This window comes from Biomphalaria glabrata, chromosome 11, assembly GCF_947242115.1.
Source record: "Biomphalaria glabrata chromosome 11, xgBioGlab47.1, whole genome shotgun sequence".
In the NCBI taxonomy this organism is placed as follows: domain Eukaryota; kingdom Metazoa; phylum Mollusca; class Gastropoda; family Planorbidae; genus Biomphalaria; species Biomphalaria glabrata.
Window position 1 is genome coordinate 18494103 of NC_074721.1, and position 24570 is coordinate 18518672.

Consider the following 24570-nt stretch of genomic DNA (forward strand, 5'->3'; position numbering starts at 1 on the left):
CAGAGCTCAAGGAATTAGTGAACTCTTTCCTAAAAACCCATGACCCCAACAACCAATGGGTCAGAGTTTACACTGATGGATCTTCCCAAAAATACAACACAAATTGAGGAGTTGGTATACTAATTGAATGGCCCAATGGAGTAAAACTGGAAAAGTCAATAGCAACTTGCAATCTCTCAGACAGCCACAGAGCAGAAAGGCAAGCACTTGAACTAGCAGCTACAACACTAATAAATTACCCTTGTACACCAAACAGCCAAATTGTCTTACTGACCGATGCCAAAAATGCCCTTCAAAGCCTGAAAACTAGGATACTTCCTATATAAAGCAACTCAAGACATCTTTTGTAAACCTTTACATCAACAGTAAGGAAACTGTTCTTCAATGGGTTCCAGCACACATTGAATTAGAAGGCAATGAAAAAGCAGACATACTGGCCGAAGATGGAAGAATGAACAAATAACTGAAAATCTCTCTCTACCCAGAGGAAATGATGAAAATAATAGAATAATAAATAAGAACAGGACCAGCTCTCACCACAACTACAAGAAAAAGGACGCCTATTTTAAGCTATCTTGACTTGACCAGCGCTTAATTTTTTGACTCAGAACCGGTGTGACCTAGTATTAGGATAGGTCATAAGACCAGTGACCTGTACTGTACTGGCACGCAAGTTAGTCTAGTGGTACTTTGTAGTCCCAATTATATTATCTAGGCTAATAACTATAGCCTCTAGATGTACAAAACTACTGAGACAGACAAGTAATAATTCTGAGATTTCAGTTGCAACAAAAAGATCATGAAAAATATAAATGGCAATAAAGGCTCACCAAAGAAAATGACATAATGTCTCGTATCTAAACAAAAGACAAGATGTCTTAAAAAAAAACATACAGGAGAGGATAAGAGACTAAGTAGACCTACGCCATTTACATAAACCAACGTACTAACAAATAAATAAAGACTACTTAGCTCATTATCGAAATACTCTTCCCACAACAGTGGCACACTCCTCTTGAGTAACACAGCAATAGTACAACAACACAAGTATTAGTTAAACATTTTAGAGATTTAGTTCAAACTACACTGGTCAGTTGAAAGACTCAAGAGAGAGTGGCAATTGTAAACAGTTAACAGGGACCTAAATCAAGTAATAAAGGGGACTAACTCTAAAAAAAAAATAAAGGTAGCCACCCTTATTGTCCTTCTTGTCACAACCGGACACAACAGAATGAGACACTTAAAGTAGGGACGAGCGAAACCTGCCCTTGTGGAGCGTCATCAGAGAATGCTGACCATGCCCTTCACTGCAGCATACTACATCAAGAGGCCCGAACAAGAATCTGACCCCAAAACCCTCCTACAGAGAAACTATACGGAAGCTGCCTGATCTGGAAACCACTGCGCGATTCATCTCCTATATAGGATATAGGATTACTGATCTGAACCCCCGACATGTAAAATGAGAACGAAGAAGAAGAAGAAGTAGACTTAACTTAGTAATAAAATTCCTTTAACATTGGTAATGGTTAATATTGCTTCTTGCCTAACTTCTCATATTACCAAATTATTTGTGACCGAAAAATAGTTTTTTACTTATTTATTCTATGCTTTTAGCAGATCTACTAGCAAAAAAAAACACCATTAAACTGTAAATTTCAATTTAGCGAATACAGAAATAAATGATCTACACAAATTCGAACAGTTATTATTCCAGAAGACCTGAAACACTGCAAGAGGATACAACAATTAGTAGTACTTTCTCTGTCATGTATTTTACCCAGATGTGTGTAACTTTAAGGCTCTGAACTTGTAGTAGCTTATGTATCCGGCTTTACCCGTACGTAGTTGCATAAGTCAAAGTAGTTACATAAGTCAAAGTAAGCCTATCTATTTAAAATGAACTATTTTGATCTGTTTAGGCCACAGCGTGCCGTTTAGATCTCAGAAACTAGAAGAGAAAATGAAAATCGGACATCATGATATTTTAGATCATTCAAAATTCTGATGCAACTTTTTTCTTTTCCATTTAATTTTAAAAATTATCTATGCAAGCAGATTTGTTTTAAATACACCACTTTTAAATGAAAAACTCCAGGGGAGGTAAGTTATTTTAAAAGATCAGAGAGCTTCATTCATAGATTCGCGCATTGGTACAAAAGTTAATCTAAGGTCACACTGGGAAAGTATCAATGTATTATTAAAAAAGTATATTTCCCATTTATTAACTAACTCATGGAATGAAATACAGGTTGAAATGTTCTTTTTTTTTAATTTGATACGAACTTTGCTTTTGTTGTAAGTTTAAAAAAAAACGAACTACTTTTATAGTGTGCAGTTTTGACATCTCCTCGTGATACACTTGACAGTCTAAATAAGACTGATTACTTTCTGATAGGGAGAGAACAAATAGTAATAATAAATAGCTCTAAATCAACACCTACAACAGTAAACTCAGGTGTACCTCAAGAAACAGTGTTAAGTCCACTACTATTTTTAATTTACATAAATGATTTACCTAGTTGCATTAGTTCAGGAACAAAAGTCAGATTATTCGCAGACGATTGCATAATTAATAGAACAATAAAAACAACACAAGATACAGAAATTTTACAAAGAGAATTAGATGAATTACAGAAATGGGAATCGAATTGGAGCCTGTCTTTCCACCCAGAAAGATGTCAATTATTAAGAGTTTCAAAAAAAAAATTAAAACAAACTAAAAACGCAAAATACTTAGGTGAAAAACTGTCACGGGATCCCCATATTGATGAAACTATCAAACAATCAAACAAATCATTAGGATTGATTACAAGAAATTTCTATAAATCAAATAAGAACATAAAATTAAAATGTTATTTAACCTTGGATAGGCCAATAATAGAATATGCATCCTCTGTTTGGACCCTTTAACTCAAGAAAACATTAAGAAACTGGAACAGACACAAAATAGAACATTAAGATTCATAACAAACGAATATTCACATTTGTCTAGAGTAACACCTTTAGTAAAATCACTAAATTTAGAATTTATGTAAGTTCTGTTCTACTAAGTGCTTCATTTACCCAAAAATAATGTTTACTTTTTTTAAGAGAAAAAATCTATTTAGTATGCATATAAGTTGGACATAATTTAAAACAACAATTATTAAGTAGTTTTTCATATTATCGCGTGACCCGCAGGGTCACATAAATATACTATAGAACACTTAACTAATTTGACATCTTTTTATCTTTATTATTATAAGGAAATACCTTATTTTGCATATATGTAAATTATAAATACAAAGACATTTTTAGAGCCTAAAGGAGATAAGAGTAAAGATTTTTAAAAATAAAAGTGCCCCTCAAGCAATCTTGAGCAACCCGTAGGTCGACACTCCCCAAAATGATGTGTCTCTATTTCCTGTAGTTGTCACATACATTTTGTGAACTTCAGACAAAATTGGCAGTGAAGAGCTCCAGATTCAATGAGAGGATTATTTCAGTGAATGGTCAGCTGCTTCAAATTTTAATGGACATCAGAGGATCCACCCTTGGATTACACAAAGTTCTTACCGTATGCTGCCTAAACAAAGCTTTTACCATATGCTGCCTAAACAAAGCTCTTACCATTTGCTACCTAAACAAAGCTCTTACCATTTGCTACCTAAACAAAGCTCTTACCAATTGCTACCTAAACGAAGCTCTTACCATTTGCTATCTAAACATAGCTCTCACCATTTGCTATCTAAACAAAGCTCTTACCATTTGCTATCTAAACAAAGCTCTTACCATTTGCTATCTAAACATAGCTCTCACCATTTGCTATCTAAACAAAGCTCTTACCGTTTGCTGTCTAAACAAATCTCTTTCCATTTGATATCTAAACAAAGCACATGCCATTTCTACCTAAACGAAGCTCTTACCGTGTGCCCAGTACGATGCACTAAAACCAATCCTAGAGCTCTGGCTATTTGATTGAAACACTATGTACATCTTGTTGCTGGTTGACCTTAGAATCAGATTCAGAATGACAGAATCATCACTAAAACCACAGTAATAATAATAATCGTTTCTGATTCTGCTGCTTTGTGAATTGGGTCCATCATATATAGCGACATAGTCATTGCAGCCTTGGTCCCATGACCTGTCCAGGTCTAGTCTTTTGAACCTGGAAGAAAGAAAATCAAAGGCCCCTGTTAAAACATACAGCTCTTAATACAGCTCTTAAGAAACATTATTATCGGATTTGGAATTTTTGTATCCACACACACACACACAAACACTTATTTTTTTTTGCTTTCTTTTAAACATTAACCGTATATGAATTATTGATGTCCTAACTTTCTATTGTGCAAACGTCCTTCGCTGAGACATTGAGTGAAAACATAAACGTTTTGTTGGAGCACACTTCGTCTAGTTAATGTAGGCAATCAGAATTAAGAGCAGCTGTTCACCCCCATACCCAGAGCTTACTCCCAACTTCAGATGGCAATGACTTAATAAAAAAAATTAAATAATGAACACTCAGAACAGAAGAATAATATAGCTATAATCAAGGCGGCTTATTCATTGCGTGGCCCTATGCAAAACGGATTTGCGCGGGGCCCATTTTGGCTACGGATACGGATGAGTAATCTGGTCAGGCGAGTGTTGACGTGTGGGCAGCCCAGCACTCGCAAATTTACCACCCAGGCTTTCCCCCAGCAATGGAGAGGTCACTCCACTCCATCTCAAGTTACAAAGGGAAAAGTTCGTCTCTAGAGAAGTGCTACAGACATGGTCGGCCATCAACTCCTAATGAGCTTATTCTAGTTTATTACAATAATAACTTCTTGCAACAATACTTAGGTAGAAGCATTGTAGCATTGCTACTTCGAAGTTAATGGACCTGAAGGTGCAAAATTGGCTAGTCAGGGCGCCCAAGACTCTCACTTTTTGTTATTCACATTTTACCGGTTCCCATTAAATCTCAACATTTCTTCATATTTCTTCATATTTTTTGTCTTCTGTTTATCTTAGTGAAGTTTGTTGTAATAATAAATGAAAAGTTATCATAAAATCCCCATTTTGTTGAAATTAATTTTAAAAAATCAAACAAAGCATTAAGACTTTAAAAGACTTTTGTTTTACAAATCAAACAAAAACATAAAATTAAAATGTTATTTAACCTTGGATAGGCCAATATTAGAATATACATCCTCTGTCTGGGATCCCTCAACTCAAGAAAACAAAAAGAAACTAGAACAAATACAAAATAGAGCAGTTAGATTTATTACAAACAAATATTCCTATTCGATGTATGAATGAATTAATGTATGACCATAGATTTTTGTTTCCACTAAGGTGAGAGTTAAATAGATGCATTGTAAAAAGAAATCGAGTTATTGTTCATTGAATTTCCCTTATTTCCTTATTTTCTGCCTATTCTGTAACAGCTGGTGAAATGTGGAAGCCTTCTTGAAAAGAGAGACTTGTATTGTCGTACATCTTGTCCTGTACACATTAGAAACACAGGAAGACTAATGTAGTACGTTACCTAAAGTCAATGATTTGATTAGTCGCAACGGTTATAGTCCACGTACAGTATGCGTCGTTTGGGTAGTTGTCAGGATAGTTTGGCGAGAGAATAGAGCCAGCCTGAGCTGTCAGCGCTCCTCCACAATCTGGAACAAGAAAACATAAACCAGCATTCAGGGAAGTATGCCAATGTGTTACAAAAATGTGCGATCTGTTACATTACGACACGTTTTGTTTTTTTGTGTGTGTTTTGATATCATTAGTAAAGTTCCCCTTTTCAGACCTTGTGATCTATAGGGCAGATGATGTAAGGGTCATCTGTTTCTGTGGCCAGCACAACGACCAACCGCCTTTACCTTTCCCCAACTAATGTCAGGTACCCATTAGAGCTGGGTGGACTCAGAGGCGCCCAAAGTTGCCCGTAATTAAAAAATGCCAGTCCTCACCAGGATTCGAACCCGGTACCCCCGGTTCAGAAGCCAAGCGCTTTACCGCTCTGCCACCGCAAGTGAAAATATAAATTACCTGTAAAGTAAGCAAGACACCATTCTATATTACAAGATGTACTTATCAAAGCAACCAAAGTCCAGTAACACCATTTCAATGATTGCGTTTTTTGACGTAATGGCACTGAAATAAATATGATATAGTTAAATATTGTTATCCTTTTTTAAAATTATTTATAGCTTGAAAATGTATTTAATATTTAGTCGTTACGAAATTACGTTAAGTTATCAAATGAACTGCATATATTTCATAAATAGCCTACCCATCATGCTTCAAAACTAGATCTCGTCTTTGCCTATGTAAGTTCCAAATAGTTAAAGCCCATACAGTCTAGACAGCATGGTTAGAGAAGGTCACAGACATTGTATAACTGTGACAGTGACAAAGTCTTTTTATTCGCTTACACAACAACGCGGTATCTTATATTTCATCTATTGTTTTCAATAACGTTACGGATCATTGGTTCTCTAGGAGAAATAATTCACAGGAGCGGAAAACCAACCCATTTTATTTTACGTCATTCATACAAACCAAATATTAATCAAAGTATTCGATCAGCGAAGCGTTCTGTTCGGAAATAGATCTAAAAATGAGTATATCCGACTTAGAAACGATTTGTTTAAAACGTGTCTGTTTTGGTCGTGGGCAATCACTGACAAACTTAATAGAATATCACATTTTAGAAGTGATGGACTTGGCTCTATGTTCGTTGTTCTCCCTCTTGTTAATATGTTCTCTAATGTTCAATGTTAATTGAAAGTGTGACCCATTTACGTTCAACTTAGCCCCGCCCTCACCAGTGTTAATAGAAGGAATCGGTTCAAAGACCCTCCCATTAATATCTTTACATTACTGCATAGGCTCGCTTGGAGCGTCACATTTATGTTAGATATTTACATGGGACACAGGTCGATACAATTTTTTGTAAGACTGAACTGTTGTATGACTCTTGACTTATTTTTTGATTGCTGAGTTATTGTATGGCTCTGGAATTATTGTATGACTCTTAACAGGGACGGACTGGGTATCAAAATCGGCCCAGGCATTACCATATAGACCGGCCCACAAAAGGCATGCCATATTATATGTGTAAGACTAATTCTATTCAAAATATATAAGGTTTGATAATTCATCGAAAACTGGATATATGCTTGCATAGAATTACGTAATGTGTTTCATTGATACATGTCTGTAGTCTCAAAACTATTAACAGTCCTATTGCAGACTTTAGAAGTTTGAAATAAATATTTAATTAAATGTTTTGGAGACTTTTTGGAATTACTTACTTATAGATTACAGACGTTTCTTCAAAAAGAATATAATTACGCCCTACGCATTTCATGTTGTGTCAATCTAGTCATGCTTGTTATTCAATAACTTAAACTCTGCTAAGTTGTTGATTTACCTGGCTGGCTCAGGCAACCCATTCCATATAAAGATTAAAGAAAGCAGAACGGTTCGAGGGACACTTATATAATGTGAAAAGCTCTTGCTTCGTCCTCGTACATTCTCAAAAACTAGAATTTCTTTATGAATATACCATGGCTCATTATTTAAAATATACATAAAAATCTCCTTTCACTATATTTCGTCATTTGTGACATCATATTAAATATACATGTCACCATTCATTACAATTGCAAAAACCAAAAAAAAGTTTTGGATTTAAATCTAGATTTTATAGAGCCCATTGTAGTACTCTTAGATCATATGCTGTAGGTTAAACAAAAAGAAAGCTTACTATTTCTTCACAACTCACAGAAAGAAAAACTCTATACCCATAATAATAGTAAGAGTCCAAGATAAATGAGGAATGCAGTATTTCCCATGGCTACGCAGCCCCAGCTGTGACCTCCATATTTTGCCACATCGAGGGCATACATAAACATTGTCCGCCATACTGAGATGTGAATAAGTTGGGTAGTTTGCAATTTCGTGGCTGCGTGCGTTAAAGTTCATTTCTATTGTTGTCAACACTATTTATTTTTTTGCTGCATAACATCAATGTTTTCTAACTTAACCTCTCTCATCCTTCTTTTAACTGTAACACAGACAATAGAACCATCAAAAGACGGGGGAGGGAAGGAGCAAAAACAAATGTCAGTGCCATCAAACGTACTTGCCGACCAGCAAATGATTAGGCCAAACACAACATCGAAGATATCAAATCAAAGCAGTGTTAAAGCCCATGCCGTTTGTACATAGCAGTATAGTCTAATGTTGTGCCAATGATAATGAGTACAGTGTCAAGTTTTTGATATTCTTGTTGAATTTTAAAATAATAATAATATGAAATAAAACGTGTTCGGGCATCTGTATCTTGATGCCCTAACTTTTTTAAAAAGTTGTATGCATTGAATTCCTTTGGTGGCGACCAGACAGGCCATTTGGTTTTGGCCCACAGGACATTTGCCCGTTCGCCCATATAGCTAGTCCGCCACTGACTCTTAACTTATTGTGTAACTGTTGACTTTGACTCCTAACTTATTGCACTTATTGTATGACAATAATAATTATTATTTATTCAAATTGTATAGTCGCTAAATGGTGTTTGGAAAACTAATCCTAGACATTAGACGACTATGGACATTAACAAGAAAAACATGTTGAAAATGTATATTTTTTTAAAAGGCAATACCTCCATTATTTAACTTCAAATATAATAAAATAATTTTAACAAAAATATATATTTTTGGATAAATTCGGATATCAAACCCGTAACACCGGCAGCTGCTAGAACTAAAGCATATTTACATTTCGTTTTAATTTGAAAAATTATAACGGTCAAACCAGAGTTTTCCTAGTGTGGCCGACAAGCTAGTAATTCTTGTCTCAGAGATAGACATCAGATGTTTTAATTCTCTAGGAAAATCGTTACAGCCGTTTTTTAGATCATGTTGAAATTCATGTTTTAACAAAAATATATATTTTTGGATAAATTCGGATATCAAACCCGTATCGTCGTATTACTTGGCGACACACCTTCATGGAGGACCTCAGAATAGTGGACACCAGATGGGAGGAGGCTTCAGACATTGCCAATGACAGATCTTTATGGAGACAGCTTGCCGCCCAATGCGCCGAACGGAGCGGGAAGACCTAAACCTAAGTAAGTAAGTCCAGCAACACCAAAATGACAAAAAAATCCGATTTACGATAAATCCAAAATTACACATTTCCAAAATGACAAAAACTCCAAAATGAAAATAACTAAAAAAAATAGCAATGTATGCGAAATTACAAAACTCCAAAATGACAAAAACACCAAAATAACATTAACACCAAAATGATAATAATTTACGATAACTTCAAGATTAGAAAACTCCAAAATACCAAAAACTCCAAAATGAAAATAACTAAAAAAATAACAATAAATCCAAATTAAAATAATTCCAAAACTACGCAGCTCCATGATAACAAAAATTTTAAAAGAAACAACAACAAACAAACAATAACCCAAAATTACATACTCCAAAATTACAATAACTGTAAAAATACAATAACTACAAAATAACAATAACTCCAAAATGACAATAACTCCAAAATAAAAATAATTCCAAAATTACAATAGCTGCAAAATGACAATAACTGCAAAATGACAATAACTCCTAAATAACAATAGCTATAAAAAAAAACGCTAGTAACCCTAAATCTAAAATTGTAATAAACCTTAAAAGACACTATAAATGCCACAGTTGGCATCGAATGTATCAGGAAGGGATAGGAGCAAAATTGAGCCGTAGCCGATGATCCGAGTCCACATTTACATTTACTGAAGTTACATTTTGTGGCTCAGCACACACACACACACACACACATACGAATACACTGCAACTATATCCGTGTCGTGCCCCATTTAATCCCCTCAACATTGTGTATCAATGCTCTGATCTACTTTATATCCTGTACTTTTTAATGTATTTTAATGTATTATTCATTAACACCGAACTTGATATTATAATTAGTTTGCATTAACCTTCCCTTCAGGCCAAAAGTCTCTTTAAAAATCAATAAAACCTTCAGCTCTACAGTTTTTAGATAATTAATTATCTTTTAAAATATGTTCTAGAATAATTGATCTAGAAACCAAGAACAACAAAAAAGAAGACATCCTGTATGCGTCTACGTCATTGGATTTCAGAAATAGACAACAAGGAAGTCCAAGACAAGTTCACAGAATTCCGTGGTCAATAACAGACAAGGACAATGGGTGGCCAGAACAAATGGGGCGACTACGTGAGAGGTCACAGATTAGGTCGCGTTCACATTTTGGAAATTAAGTTGGTTTAAGTTGAAGGTCGACAGTCTAGTTAGAGGTCTAAACTACAGGATACTAACAGAGAGTTGTATATGTGCAGGTTTTATTGTATTTGTGTGAAGAACAAAAAAAATGTGTCAATTATTTTCCATTCAATGATACAAATAATTCCATTGATTTTGTACTCCGTCCATAATGTTTCCCTTTTTAAGTCGCTCTTATTATTTTTCTAGAGATAACTTTTAATACAGAAAGAAAAGAAGAGAAAAGGATAGGGAGAAAGACAAGGGAATATAATGTTGTCAAAGGGGAAAAGAAAGTGGTGAAATGAAAAGAGGACAATGCTATAGGATCATAGTGTTTATATAGAGAGTCTAGGATAGGATTTAGGAAAAAAAAAAAAAAAAAAAATGAAAAAAAAAAATATGCATGCAAACTGAATAATTAAAATTGCTTTTAGGTTACCATTTTACACAGTTTCACTCACTCTGTAAGTCTGTCTGTACGGGAGTGTGTACACGTTATTCCTCCCACATACACTCTTGGATCAAACTGAAACTACGCACAATTATTCACTGGTATAGAAGAGAAATGAATAAATAAATGAGTAACTGATTAGTAAATTAATTACTGGTAATTAATCATTTTGTTATGGCTAATGTATTGAGGTTTAGTCCCCTTTAATAATAGTTAAAAAATAATAGACTAAAAGTGAAAAAAAATGAAAACCTAAGCTTAAAGGCTTAGCGACTATGGAATTTTACTAAAATAATAATTTTACCCTATGACAATTGACCTGGCGGACACCCTCGAGGCCCTAAAATGTGCCCATCAGAGGGCGATACTGCTGAATACGAACCTCACCACCAGAAAATTCTTCAACGAACACTTTTAAGGAGACTAGTATGAATTTTGTTTTTCGACCCTGAAAGTACCAGAGAATAATAATATAAATAACAATAATCTTGTTCATGTGTCCGGTGCAACTGTTCAACATTTTAGAATCATTTTTAAGCTCTTTCTCTAGTAGAACAAAGAAGTGTTTTATTTATCTTGCAGCAGTGATCTCTCAGTCCTTGACATTGTTTCTTTTGTTTAGTTATTTTCAAAATCTTTCTTATTTTACTTTTTTTTTTTAAATCATTTTCTTCATAATGCATTCTCCTTTTTATATCGGTTACTGGATTTATTTTAAAGGAGCGTGGAACGGATCTTCAAAATCAAAGTAAAAAGAGTAGATTACTTTGATTTGCTTTTAGTGTAAAAATCCAACATTTATCAAATATTTTTTGGGCGCAAGAGGGCACACTTAGTTTTTAACATTTCGGGTATTCTGTACACTAGGATACACCAGAAGTATTTAGTTATTTATAGATTGCACCAAAAGTGCGACCAATAAAAGCTCCACGTTTTCATCGCGGAAAGTCATTTCCTGTCATTGACCTAAATAGTAATGGCGCCATTCAATTTATCATATAATTAGATTGAGATCTAGAATCTTTTTTTTTTAAATCAGTCCATCAACTGAGAACGAATAATCATGGCTACATTCTTTGATCCTGTCTCTGTCGCAATTGAAACCTTGAAGACTATCGAAGGAGTCAGCTTGGACAAAAAAGTTGGTATAGATCTAGAGCTCTAGAATTTAGTCTTAATAATTGAAATTAATCTAGGATCTAAAACTAATACAGATCTTGATTAATTTAGCTGATATATAGATTCTACTAGATCTAGTCTTTGTCTATAGTCTAGATCTAGATGATCTTTTTTTTTGTTTTATAAATAACAGACTTTCCTTCAAAACAGAAGATAGGCCTAAGTACGTCCTAGGACATACGATGATACGCGTATTGATGTGTTAATTAAGTTGTACATTCGTAACATTGTAATTAGAAACTTAAGCTCTGTTAAGTCATGGGTTTTCCTTGCCGATTCACTCAACTCGTAGCATACTCACAGGGAACTAAGGAACAAGAAGCACTTCTGCACTTGTATGACTTTGTCCTAGCATACGGAGTAAGAAATGCGCCTTTATCTTTGAGTCATTTGAGTTTTAGGTTTTGTTTTTTTTATTTGCAAACTTTGGGTCAGTGTTGTATATAGTATTGCTACTTTACTTTCTGCCCTCAGGTGTCTCTTCTTCTTCTTCTTTGTAATTGTCTTAAGAGTTGAGTCTAAGACTCTTGAAGCTCTTGGAACACGGACGTTAGCCTCCATCTGCCTGTCTGGACAAACTTCTGTCTGGAAAAGATCCAAGCAGATGTACATTTTTTATATCCCTGTTTCCGTTGGATCGTATCCCTAGACGCTCAGGCTAAAGGCAAGGCCAAAGGACGAGCACACCGAGGCAATGCTCCCTTGTTCCTTGACTGTACAACATCAGCCGTGCAGCTGTGCCCACCATACTAAATGTCCCTTGAGAAGTGGTGACGTTTTGGTTAACGGTTTCTTCCATCCCCGCCAGTGCAATGAGCTCGGTCCTTCGACCTTCCCTACTCGCCTGATTATCTCCTCTATCGGCCGTTTCTGTTTTCCTTACACTGTGAGAAGCATTGTCCGGGGAAGTGTTTCTAAGATTAATGTTTTACTGCTCGCCACATGATATCCTCGTTAACTGTCGGTCATAAAAACAGATGACCTGTTAATTATCCCTATAGGCCGTAAGGTCTGAAAGGGAAACTTTGCTTACGTCATTATTTCAAATGTTCAGAAAATGAAGTTCTTGAACAGAATAAAGAAACCTCAATCTGAGTGGAAAAACACATTCCAAATCAAAGAAATTAAACTCCGACCCCCCCCCCCCTCCCCCAAATGTACCATTATTTATTTTTAAAAATGACGATTCTGCATTTCGTTATTTCTTTATCTAAAAGGACCCAGTACGTTTCAAGATCATGTTACCTACAGACCCAGGGACATGGGCCAAGGAGTCTTGTTACAAGCTGCGACATAACATTCTGAAATGGAGCAATCTCTACCAGAAAAAAGTCGTTCGGGCGTAAGTAGACTCTATGGGCGGTAAAGCGATAGGATTCAGAAGACGCCCCTGAATCCACCAAACTAAGAGCTGCCGGACATTATTCGTGAAAAGTAAAGTCGGTTAGTCTTTGTGCTGGTCACATGATACCATCGTTAACCGTCAGCCATATAAACAAATGGCCTATATAGTGTAAGGTCTGGAAAGGGTACTTTACTTGAAGTAGACATTATATTGATATCACCGTAAAGAGGTACAGATTTGGTGGCAAGAGATAGCTTCATTGTACTCTCTACATAAGCCGTGTGCTTCTTCAAGTGTATTTCAAATACTGTCAAGCTCGACTGCACGTAGAGGAACTGACTAGGTTAAAGGTCAAGCTGTGTACGTGAATGTGTAGAGCTTTGATCAAAGCGATACGTTCTTGAAGAGCTAGTTAAGTAGTAAAATTTGCTGGCCATGTAGAAAGCTGGTGAATGAAACGCGTCTTTCTGTGAGATTGTCGTTTGTCGTTATTTTGATGAGTAATCATTAATTAATCATTGTGTTTTATTGAACATTCAAAGCGTTTTGTCAGCCAAGTTTTTTTAGACTGCTTTTATGATTTGTGGCTGACTGCAGAGCTAGAGAGGAGGAAGCTAGCAATGGAATTGACATGCTTCTGAAGGATCATAGGTAGCACATTTAAAAACCCAATCACAAACAAAGAGATTAGAGACAGGGTTACAAAAGTGACAAGACCTCTCGACGACCTGCTAACTATTGTAAAAAAAAAAAGAAACTAAAACTCTATGGCCACATTACAAGGTGTTTGGGGCTTGCAAAGACCTTCCTTCAGGGAACAGGGAAAAGACGATGAGGCTGAGAAAGCGATGGGAAGACAACATAAAAGAATGGACGGGCCTACCATTGAAAGGTTCTAACTAAGGCAAAAGACAGAGAGGAATGGAGAAGGAAGGTAAATAAATCTTATATGGTGCCCCAACGGTCCAACAGACTACGGTATAGTATAGGGAAAGGTGATAATAATGAGACTTGTCTTCGAGTCCGAAGAATAATGAGGAATACAGTATTTTCCGTGGCTACGCAGCCTCAGCTGTGACCAGGAGGTTTTGTCGTTTTTTACAGAATTTTAATGTTTTTCTTTTTTTACTCTACCATTAATCATTTTTTGTTGTAATGGAAGGTCAACAAATTTAGAAAATTGAAATGACTGTTTTATAGTTGTTACTTGTTGAAACTCTACAAGCACTACTTTTTAAAAATTCTATCTGGTTACCAATTACTATTAAACAAAGGTTAAGTGATTGGACTAACATACACTTTCAACAAGAAATACATTTAAAAAAACTATTTAAAAAAACACAATACTCACTTAGATACAACTCATAATAAGGCTTGTCTTCGAGTCAGACGATTAATGGCTTAAATATTCATTGTTTCATTGAGCGATTTTTTTGCATAGATTTTGAAAAAGAGATTTATTGCTTCTATTCTTAAATATATTTAAACCAATTAACCAATAATACCTTACATTCGGATATTAACGAAAACGATGCTGTATCTAGACCTAGACCTAGTTTAAAAAAAAACTAATTGAAATTTATAGATTTGCATACTTAAAATTAATAAAGTCAAAAATAGAGTTTTCTCGTTATAGCCAACGAGCAGGTAATTTTGTTCTTAACAAATACATTAACAATAAATTTATTGGAAAATCATAGAGCCATTGTTGATTTCCGTGTTCACCCAGGCTCCATCCACCCAGCCAAGTTCCACTAACCCACCCAGGTTCCACCCAACCAGCCAGGTTCCACTAACCCACCCAGGCTCCACCCAACCAGCCAGGTTCCACTAACCCACCCAGGTTCCACCCAACCAGCCAGGTTCCACTAACCCACCCAGGCTCCACCCAACCAGCCAGGTTCCACTAACCCACCCAGGCTCCAGCCACCCACGCAGGTTCCACTAACCCACCCAGGCTCCAGCCACCCACCCAGGCTCCACCCACCCAGGCTCCACCCACCCAGGCAGGTTCCACTAACCCACCCAGGCTCCAGACACCCAGCCAGGTTCCACTAACCCACCCAGGCTCCAGCCACCCACCCAGGTTCCACTAACCCACCCAGGCTCCAGCCACCCACCCAGGCTCCACCCACCCAGGCTCCACCCACCCAGGCAGGTTCCACTAACCCACCCAGGCTCCAGACACCCAGCCAGGTTCCACTAACCCACCCAGGCTCCACCCACCCAGCCAGGTTCCACTAACCCACCCAGGCTCCACCCACCCAGTTCAATAGTGATAATATTTTAAAAAATATATCATTAAAAAATGTTTTTTTCAGCCAGCGGCAGATACGAAAATTAAGAATGGTCGCCTCGTAAGTTTTTATTTTATTTTTGAAAATAATGATGTAAAAATAAAAGATGAATTCATTGTTTTACATTTCCTTGTGACTTCATCTTTCTGTCTTCACTTTCCTATGTCTTCACTTCTCTATTTCTATATGTCTTCACTTCACTTTTTCTCTGTCTTCACTTCTCTATTTCTCTATGTCTTCACTTCTCTATGTCTTCACTTCTCTATGTCTTCATTTCTCTATGTCTTCACTTCTCTATGTCTTCACTTCTCTATGTCTTCACTTCTCCTTGTCTTCACTTCTCTATGTCTTCACTTCTCCATGTCTTCACTTCTCCATGTCTTCACTTCCAGATTTCCCTATGTCTTAACTTCTCCGTCTTCACTTCTCCATGTCTTCACTTCTCCATGTCTTCACTTCCCTATTTCCCTATGTCTTCACTTCTCCATGTCTTCATTTCTCCATGTCTTCACTTCTCCATGTCTTCACTTCTCCATGTCTTCACTTCTCTATGTCTTCATTTCTCTATGTCTTCACTTCTCTATGTCTTCACTTCTCTATGTCTCCACTTCTCTATGTCTTCACTTCTCTATGTCTTCACTTCTCCTTGTCTTCACTTCTCTATGTCTTCACTTCTCCATGTCTTCACTTCTCCATGTCTTCACTTCCAGATTTCCCTATTTCTTAACTTCTCCGTCTTCACTTCTCCATGTCTTCATTTCTCCATGTCTTCACTTCTCCATGTCTTCACTTCTCCATGTCTTCACTTCTCTATGTCTTCACTTCTCTATGTCTTCACTTCTCCATGTCTTCAGTTCTCCATGTCTTCACTTCTCTATGTCTTCATTTCTTTATGTCTTCACTTCTTTATGTCTTCACTTCTCCATGTCTTCACTTCTCTATGTCTTCATTTCTTTTTGTCTTCATTTCTTTATTTCTTTATGTCTTCATTTCTTTATGTCTTCATTTCGTTATGTCTTCACTTCTTTATGTTTTCATTTCTTTATGTTTTCACTTCTTTATGTCTTCACTTCTTTATGTCTTCACTTCTTTGTGTCTTCATTTCTTTATGTCTTCATTTCTTTATGTCTTCACTTCTTTATGTTTTCATTTCTTTATGTTTTCACTTCTTTATGTTTTCATTTCTTTATGTTTTCATTTCTTTATGTTTTCAATTCTTTATGTGTTTATTTCTTTATGTTTTCATTTCTTTATGTTTTCAATTCTTTATGTGTTCATTTCTTTATGTCTTCATTTCTTTATGTTTTCAATTCTTTATGTTTTCATTTCTTTATGTTTTCATTTCTTTATGTTTTCATTTCATTATGTTTTCATTTCTTTATGTCTTCATTTCTTTATGTCTTCATTTCTTTATGTCTTCATTTCTTTATGTCTTCATTTCTTTATGTTTTCACTTCTTTATGTCTTCATTTCTCTATGTCTTCATTTCTTTATGTCTTAATTTCTTTATGTTTTCATTTCTTTATTATGTCTTCATTTCTTTATGTTTTCAATTCTTTATGTTTTCATTTCTTTATGTTTTCATTTCTTTATGTTTTCATTTCATTATGTTTTCATTTCTTTATGTCTTCATTTCTTTATGTGTTCATTTCTTTATGTCTTCATTTCTTTATGTTTTCATTTCTTTATGTCTTCATTTCTTTATGTTTTCATTTCTTTATGTTTTCATTTCTTTATGTTTTCAATTCTTTATGTTTTCATTTCTTTATGTCTTCATTTCTTTATGTTTTCATTTCTTTATGTTTTCAATTCTTTATGTTTTCACTTCTTTATGTTTTCATTTCTTTATGTCTTCATTTCTTTATGTCTTCATTTCTTTATGTTTTCATTTCTTTATGTTTTCAATTCTTTATGTTTTCATTTCTTTATGTTTTCATTTCTTTATGTTTTCATTTCTTTATGTTTTCATTTCTTTATGTCTTCATTTCTTTATGTTTTCAATTCTTTATGTTTTCATTTCTTTATGTCTTCATTTCTTTATGTCTTAATTTCTTTATGTTTTCATTTCTTTATGTCTTCATTTCTTTATGTTTTCATTTCTTTATATTTTCATTTCTTTATGTTTTCATTTCTTTATGTTTTCAATTCTTTATGTCTTCATTTCTTTATGTCTTAATTTCTTTATGTCTTAATTTCTTTATGTTTTCATTTCTTTATGTCTTCATTTCTTTATGTTTTCATTTCTTTATGTTTTCATTTCTTTATGTCTTCATTTCTTTATGTTTTCAATTCTTTATGTCTTCATTTCTTTATGTCTTAATTTCTTTATGTCTTAATTTCTTTATGTTTTCATTTCTTTATGTCTTCATTTCTTTATGTCTTCATTTCTTTATGTCTTCATTTCTTTATGTTTTCATTTCTTTATGTTTTCAATTCTTTATGTTTTCATTTCTTTATGTTTTCTTTTCTTTATGTTTTCATTTCTTTATGTCTTCATTTCTTTATGTTTTCAATTCTTTATGTTTTCATTTCTTTATGTTTTCAATTCTTTTTGTTTTCACTTCTTTATGTTTTCATTTCTTTATGTCTTCATTTCTTTAGGTCTTTATTTCTTTATGTTTTCATTTCTTTATGTTTTCAATTCTTTATGTTTTTATTTCTTTATGTTTTCATTTCTTTATGTTTTCATTTCTTTATGTCTTCATTTCTTTATGTTTTCAATTCTTTATGTTTTCATTTCTTTATGTCTTCATTTCTTTATGTCTTCATTTCTTTATGTTTTCATTTCTTTATGTTTTCAATTCTTTATGTTTTCATTTCTTTATGTTTTCACTTCTCTACCTTTTGAACTTCCCTTTGTCTTCACTTCCAGCATCTCACTGCCCACCATCCATCCTAAGACTTCCTCCTTACACAGAGTCCACTCCAGCAAAATGTTCTCTCACAGGACTTCGAAAGCTGTTGAGGAACAGACTGAAGAGTTGGTTGTTGAACTGAACGCTGATCCATCTGTCTCAGATTTGTACTTCGATGAGGGTAAGCACAGACACACGGGAACACATACACATACACTCTCTAGCACATCCATGACCACATACACATACACTCTCTAGCACATCCATGAACACGTACACATACACTCTCTAGCACATCCATGAACACGTACACATACACTCTCTAGCACATCCATGAACACATACACATACACTCTCTAGCACATCCATGAACACGTACACATACACTCTCTAGCACATCCATGAACACGTACACATACACTCTCTAGCACATCCATGAACACATACACATATACTCTCTAGCACATCCATGAACACGTACACATACACTCTCTAGCACATCCATGAACACGTACATTGGCTTATGATAGGAAAGAAATGTTTCATTGTACAGTTTTAAATTTAGGGCTTCGAATCATAATCCTCCTTTATGTAGATAATACCCGGGACATAAAGGCCTTTTTCAATAATGGCTCACATTTATGTGAATTCTCGGAGGCTATTAGTTTTGTGTACTCTGTCTGCCTGTCCGTCCGTTTGTCTTACTTCGATCTCAAAAACAAGAAAAACTATTAAAAATCTGATTGCAGATTATTTCGTTGCTTGCAGAGCTTAGTTTACTATCTAGTTCATTACCCATTATTGTTTGGCATTTTAAAATTAATAATTCTAAGCCATTATACGAGAACCTGCTTGTCTAGAGCTCAGTGATGGATAAACTACAACCCGCAGGCCAAGTGCGGCCCAGTAAAAGGTTAAGTGTGGCACACATTTGTAAATAATTTTAAAAAATAATAATTAAATCAAACACAAAAAAGTTTTTACTGTGAGTTTAAAAAACGTGAAGTAATATTTTGAAATTTGATTTAATTTAAATGAGACCTGTTTTTCTGCGTTACCTCCCTTGGAAGTAGGCACCAAAGTTTTGATTAGACAACGTACATGAGAACAAATGTTTAATTACTGTATTTTTGTTTACTTTGAAAGTAATGGCCTATCAGATTTTGTCATTCCTACTTATAGATCCCCTTTTTCTTGACTGGAAGGGAAAAAATGGACAAAAAGCTGGACATATGGAATTTCCCGAAACAGGCTGCGAAGTTGATATGACTTGAGAATGCCAATTTTATAATCTCCTTACTGTTTTGTTTTTCAATGACATCCTATCCTAACGGATCTTACCAGATTCAATCCGATTGGGCCGACCAAGTCGTCAGTAAACGTATAATTTCACTTTAGGTGAACATGAGTTTTGAAAACCTGCCATGAACATTCCTGAAACCCGTGATGTGGTGTCTTTAGATCCTCATTGTTCACCATGTCACTACATTCTCTACAACAGCTCTATATCTTGCAGAGAACCAGTGGCGGCCTTAGCTGTACGCGGGGCCTCGGGCACGTGTCATACGCCGGCCATGAGACGTAAGCGTAGACTATATATCATCATGCTAAAGGACTCATCCGCCTCTAATACTGCAGGCCTTTTTAGGGTTCCAAAACATAGTACCTTACATAGGTACTGGCAATATTTGGAAACCAAAATGTTATGTTAACAGCTTTCATTATAATTGCTATCATATAGATCATTGATGCCCAACCTAATTCGTCCAGCGGGCCATTTTAATTTCCGACACTCGAGTCGCGGGCCACATGACCGAAATGTTACAAAAAGGAAACGAACTCGACCTCAACCTAATTTTATGAGAAACCCGTGGATCTAGTACTTACATTACTTAATGGGATATTTTAAGTTCCTATTTTTTTTATTACGCGTCGAAAAATGGCTTCGATTCTTTTTAAAACGTGAGTAACATTGGAGCTAGCTTGACCACCGCTATATTGGTTTCATAATTATGTCTATTTATTGATGTTTTTTTTTAACCATACTTCCTGCTTATAATAAATATGTTGGCTTATTACATTATTCCATAAAAAAAAGTAAAAATCCGTTTACTTTTCCTGGTAGATTTTACATCTGTGTTTAAGGTCTTGATGCCAATTCATCAGAGAAAATTTGAGGGCCCTAACATAGGTAAAGATACATTTTTCTACCTTTTTTGGAGGGGTGGGGGGAGAGGGGGATATTATACACTATGTGCCGACATTTGAGCGAGCCAGATAGACCGTCTTCGCGGGCCGGATCTGGCCCGCGGACCGTATTTTGGACATCACTGAATAGATCAAGATGCTGGGAAAAGCTTCCAAAATATTGTGTTAAAAGTACTCATTTATAAGAACTGTTCTGGTTTTCGAAGCAGACCGTGACAAGAAAATCTCCACTCGCACCCACATCGGTTGCCCCACTCGTCACACCTCAAGCCAACTTTGTGGCAACATTGTGTCGTAATTCTATTTATCTTTGAGCTCATTGCTGTTTACATCATCTATTTCTAGATCATCGAGATGACGAGGAAGAGGATGAACTGAAAAAAGTTTCCCTTCTCGAAAGGAACCAGCTGAGATATTACAAGGCTTGCCATCTCCTGAAAGTAAGATTTGAACCTTAGTTCTTTCACAACATGCTGCTGACTGAGAGTTGAAATGTAACCTTAATGAAGACGTTATCTCATGTAGCACAAATTGGATCATTAACAGAGTTCTTCTCTCCATCGATTTGATTTCTCTTCTATTTTTGTTCTTTTCTATTTCTCTAGAGATTGTTTTATCACTTTCTTTGGCACCTACACACACCCCGCCCCCCCTAACAGACTACTTTTCATCTCTTTGTGTTTTTTTGTGTAAGTTATATTGAAAAATATAAATAGCAGGGCCGTCCCTATCAATCGCGGGAGCTCTATGCGAAACGGATTGAGCGCGGAATAGTCTGGATAGGGATAAATGAAATCTGGCAATGCCGTTTTTTTAATCACGCAAAGAATTGACGTTTTTCATATTGATTAACACTCCAAAATGACAAGTTTCATGTGATTTTAATAACTTTAGGGGATTTCTAGGAGCTCCTGCAAAATCAGGAATCTACGAGGACCCTGTTATAAGTTATAATGTTTTAATATGATTATCTACTCCTAGAATTAGTGCGGAGCCTATGAAAGTGCGGAGCCCACTGCAGCCGCATAGGTTACAGTGGCCTAAGACCTGCCCTAACAAAGTTTGAAGCGCAACAAAATATGTTGAGATTGGATTTTCAATCGTTTTTCTGATTTTCGAGAGCGCATTTAGACAGACGGACTGCAAAATAGAAGTGGCTTATCTCCCGGTAATAAAAACAAAACCCACTTTCTTTTAATAACTATTACTTGATAGAAGCCTAGAGACATAGATACATTTTTATTTTTAAAAAAACAAATGAAATACAAAATAGGTCTTGACGAGTGATGTTCGAACTACATCCCGCGGGACATATTCAACCCGTGATGCGATGTGGTCCACAAAAAACTTCTGCCGGCATTGCTTAAAGGAAGTCGCAATGTTTTCACTGTACTCCCAAGGAAATCGATGTTTTGTTTTTGTGCGGGGATGCTGCCTGTGTCAGTTTTTTATACCCCTATCCTCCCGACCGAAAAAAGACTGGGCAACCCCAGTTCTAGACACTGGACACAATGTGTGTGTTTCACACTTTTCTGTTCTAACCCTCGTTGTTTGCCAGATTACTGTCTTCTACCATACTCGGAATGTTAGACTGTAGAATGGTATGTTTGTGTTTCTTCTAGTGCATCCCCTACCGACGTGTCATGAGAACCATCAACTCGTTTGAAGTAAACCTAAACACATTGAAGATGACCAACGCAGAATACAAAGCTGTTATGGTGTGTCTGATGGTAAGGTCAGGACATTTCAGGGGAACAATCGAAGTAATTTTTTTTCTTGAGTAATCAAATATTGATTGTTCCCCTTCCATTTTTAGAGGTCCCCGAAAGGGGAATAGACGCCATTAGTTTTGAGGTGTGACTGTCCGTCCGTCCGTCCCGTTTACATTTCGTAAACTAAAAAAGATATTGAAAATCCGACATCATGATATTTTATATTTTTCAAAGTTCCGATGCAACGGCAACTTTTTCCTTTGCTGAAAGTAAAAAATTTAATTTTTAACATCAACTATGCAAGCCGTTTTTTCATTTTAAAAAATACACCATTTTACAACTAGGCCTATTCATTAGTAATAGTAACAAACACGTGAGGCTATTTAGTAGGGGAGATGACCATTTTCCATATTTTAAACAAATTTATGCAAACGGTTAGATTTTTTGTCCAAAAAAAAATATTTTGTTTTACAAATGTATTGCTAAGTTTTGTAAGTTCTGTCATACTAACAACTATATTTGAAAAAAAAATTAATTAATTTCTTTTAAAGAGAAAAAATCTATTTAATATGTATATAGAGAAAAAAGTTCCCCTTTCAGACCTTGTGGTCTATAGGGCAGATGATGTAAAGTCATCTGATTCTGCGGCCTACGGTTAACGAGGGTGTCATGTGGCCAGCACAACGACCAACCCCCTTTACTTTTCCCCAACTAATGTCAGGTACCCATTAGAGCTGGGTGGACTCAGAGGCGCCCATGGATCCCGAAATAAAAATCCCAGCCTTCACCAGGATTCGCACCCAGAACCCCCAGTTCAGAAGTCAAGCGCTTTACCGCTCAGCCACCGCCGAGTGAAACATAATTTAAGTGAAACATAATTTAAAACAACAATTAATAAATAGTTCTTCATATTATCGGGTGAATGGCCACATAGATACACTAATCATGACATCAGCTAAATGAATCATTATATGACATTCGTTAGGCCAGGTTCACATCTGACTATACCTTCTATTTCACCAATCCCTTTGTCTGCTGGACCGTTGGGGCACCATACAAGATCGGCCAACCTTCTTTCTTTCAGGCTGTGAAAGCCCTTTGATAGAATTTCATTCTGATATTCTTTCTGAAATTTTTTAAACCTGCCTTTTTTTACCTGCCTGTGTAGACCACTTCGGGTCCGATTTTAAGCTTGTGTTTCCACACAAACTGTCTTTGTAACCTTGTTGTATCTTGTTTTAATTACAGCGTTAGGGATTTATGATTCTTAATTTTTAACAATGATGTTGTTATGATGGTTAATCAAAGCAACAACGTTTAGCTTATCATTTTGACTTTTGAAAGAATGTACTAGAATAATGTTAAAGAATCTATTAATTTAATCTTGAAGATTCTATGAGTATAACCTTCACCTTTACCTTTGTCAGTTGAACTGTTGGGGCACCGCACAATATTCGTTGACCGTCTTTCTCCATTCATCTGTGGTTTTTACTTTTGGATAGAATTTCTTTCAATGACATTTCAATGTCCATCCTTTTTGTCTCCCCATCGCTTTTCTGTCTGCCTCGTCTGCTTTTCCTGGTACTGTTCCCTGAAGGAAGGACTTTGCGAGCCCTAAGGACCTTGGGATGTGGCCATGGAATTTAACTTTGTGATTTTATATAGTACTACAGCAGGTCATCGTGGTTCTAATTGATGTATTAATCCTGTTTCTTATTTCTTCATGAAGAGATTAGAAATGAAGAGTACAATATAGAATAATCTCTTAATACGTACAATGTAAAAGAATCGATTAGTCTAGTGTTAAAGAATTATTTAGAATAGATTTGAAAAATCTATTCCTAAAATTAAGGAAACATATCTAATTAATCAAATGATTTAACCTCAACAAAATTATTAAGAAATCATAATTTGTAAGAACCCTTAGTCAAAACGTTTGTTGTTGAGATATTAAACAGAAAGAATTACTTTGACAATAACTTTGTTTGAAACAAATCTTCTTGTTTGTTTACCTCCGTGTTTTTGTCTTCTCCTGTTTCTGTCTTACCGTCAGGCCAATGATGAGGTCCAAAGGTTGCTGCTGTCGGAGGCCATCCAGAACGATGTGCAGATGAGTTATCTGACAGATATCTTCATGGAGGAAACACAGATCACTGACTTGGTGAGATCTGTAGGACATGTGTCCCTTCTTGAATTCATTTCGAATAAAGTCTTGAATTAGTTGCTTCCG

The 24570-nt window shown here is 35.6% G+C and overlaps 2 protein-coding genes across 4 annotated transcripts in view; one reads left to right on the forward strand and one right to left on the reverse strand.

The window, feature by feature from the left end:
* LOC106058970 (uncharacterized) overlaps window positions 1-6639 on the reverse strand; it is a 66751-nt gene extending 60112 nt beyond the window's left edge. The window contains exons 1-4 of one of the 3 annotated variants that reach the window (XR_008773618.1): window positions 6272-6639; window positions 6028-6132; window positions 5522-5648; window positions 3909-4153 (exon numbers count right to left, since the gene is read on the reverse strand). Coding sequence is in view for 2 of the 3 variants with exons in the window: in XM_056003864.1 (XP_055859839.1) it covers window positions 3909-4153; window positions 5522-5648; window positions 6028-6132; window positions 6272-6278 (484 nt within the window). In the remaining variant the exon portion in view is untranslated. The remainder of the gene's footprint in view (window positions 1-3908; window positions 4154-5521; window positions 5649-6027; window positions 6133-6271) is intronic. The other 2 variants (XM_056003864.1, XM_056003863.1) reach the window with 2 other exon arrangements.
* Window positions 6640-11692: 5053 nt separating this feature from the next.
* Window positions 11693-24570, forward strand: part of LOC106058971 (uncharacterized) — a 38643-nt gene continuing 25765 nt past the window's right edge. The window contains exons 1-7 of the mRNA XM_056004920.1: window positions 11693-11885; window positions 13141-13265; window positions 15590-15625; window positions 18438-18601; window positions 20974-21068; window positions 22251-22358; window positions 24394-24501. Coding sequence (XP_055860895.1) covers window positions 11808-11885; window positions 13141-13265; window positions 15590-15625; window positions 18438-18601; window positions 20974-21068; window positions 22251-22358; window positions 24394-24501 — 714 coding nt within the window. The 5' untranslated portion in view covers window positions 11693-11807. The remainder of the gene's footprint in view (window positions 11886-13140; window positions 13266-15589; window positions 15626-18437; window positions 18602-20973; window positions 21069-22250; window positions 22359-24393; window positions 24502-24570) is intronic.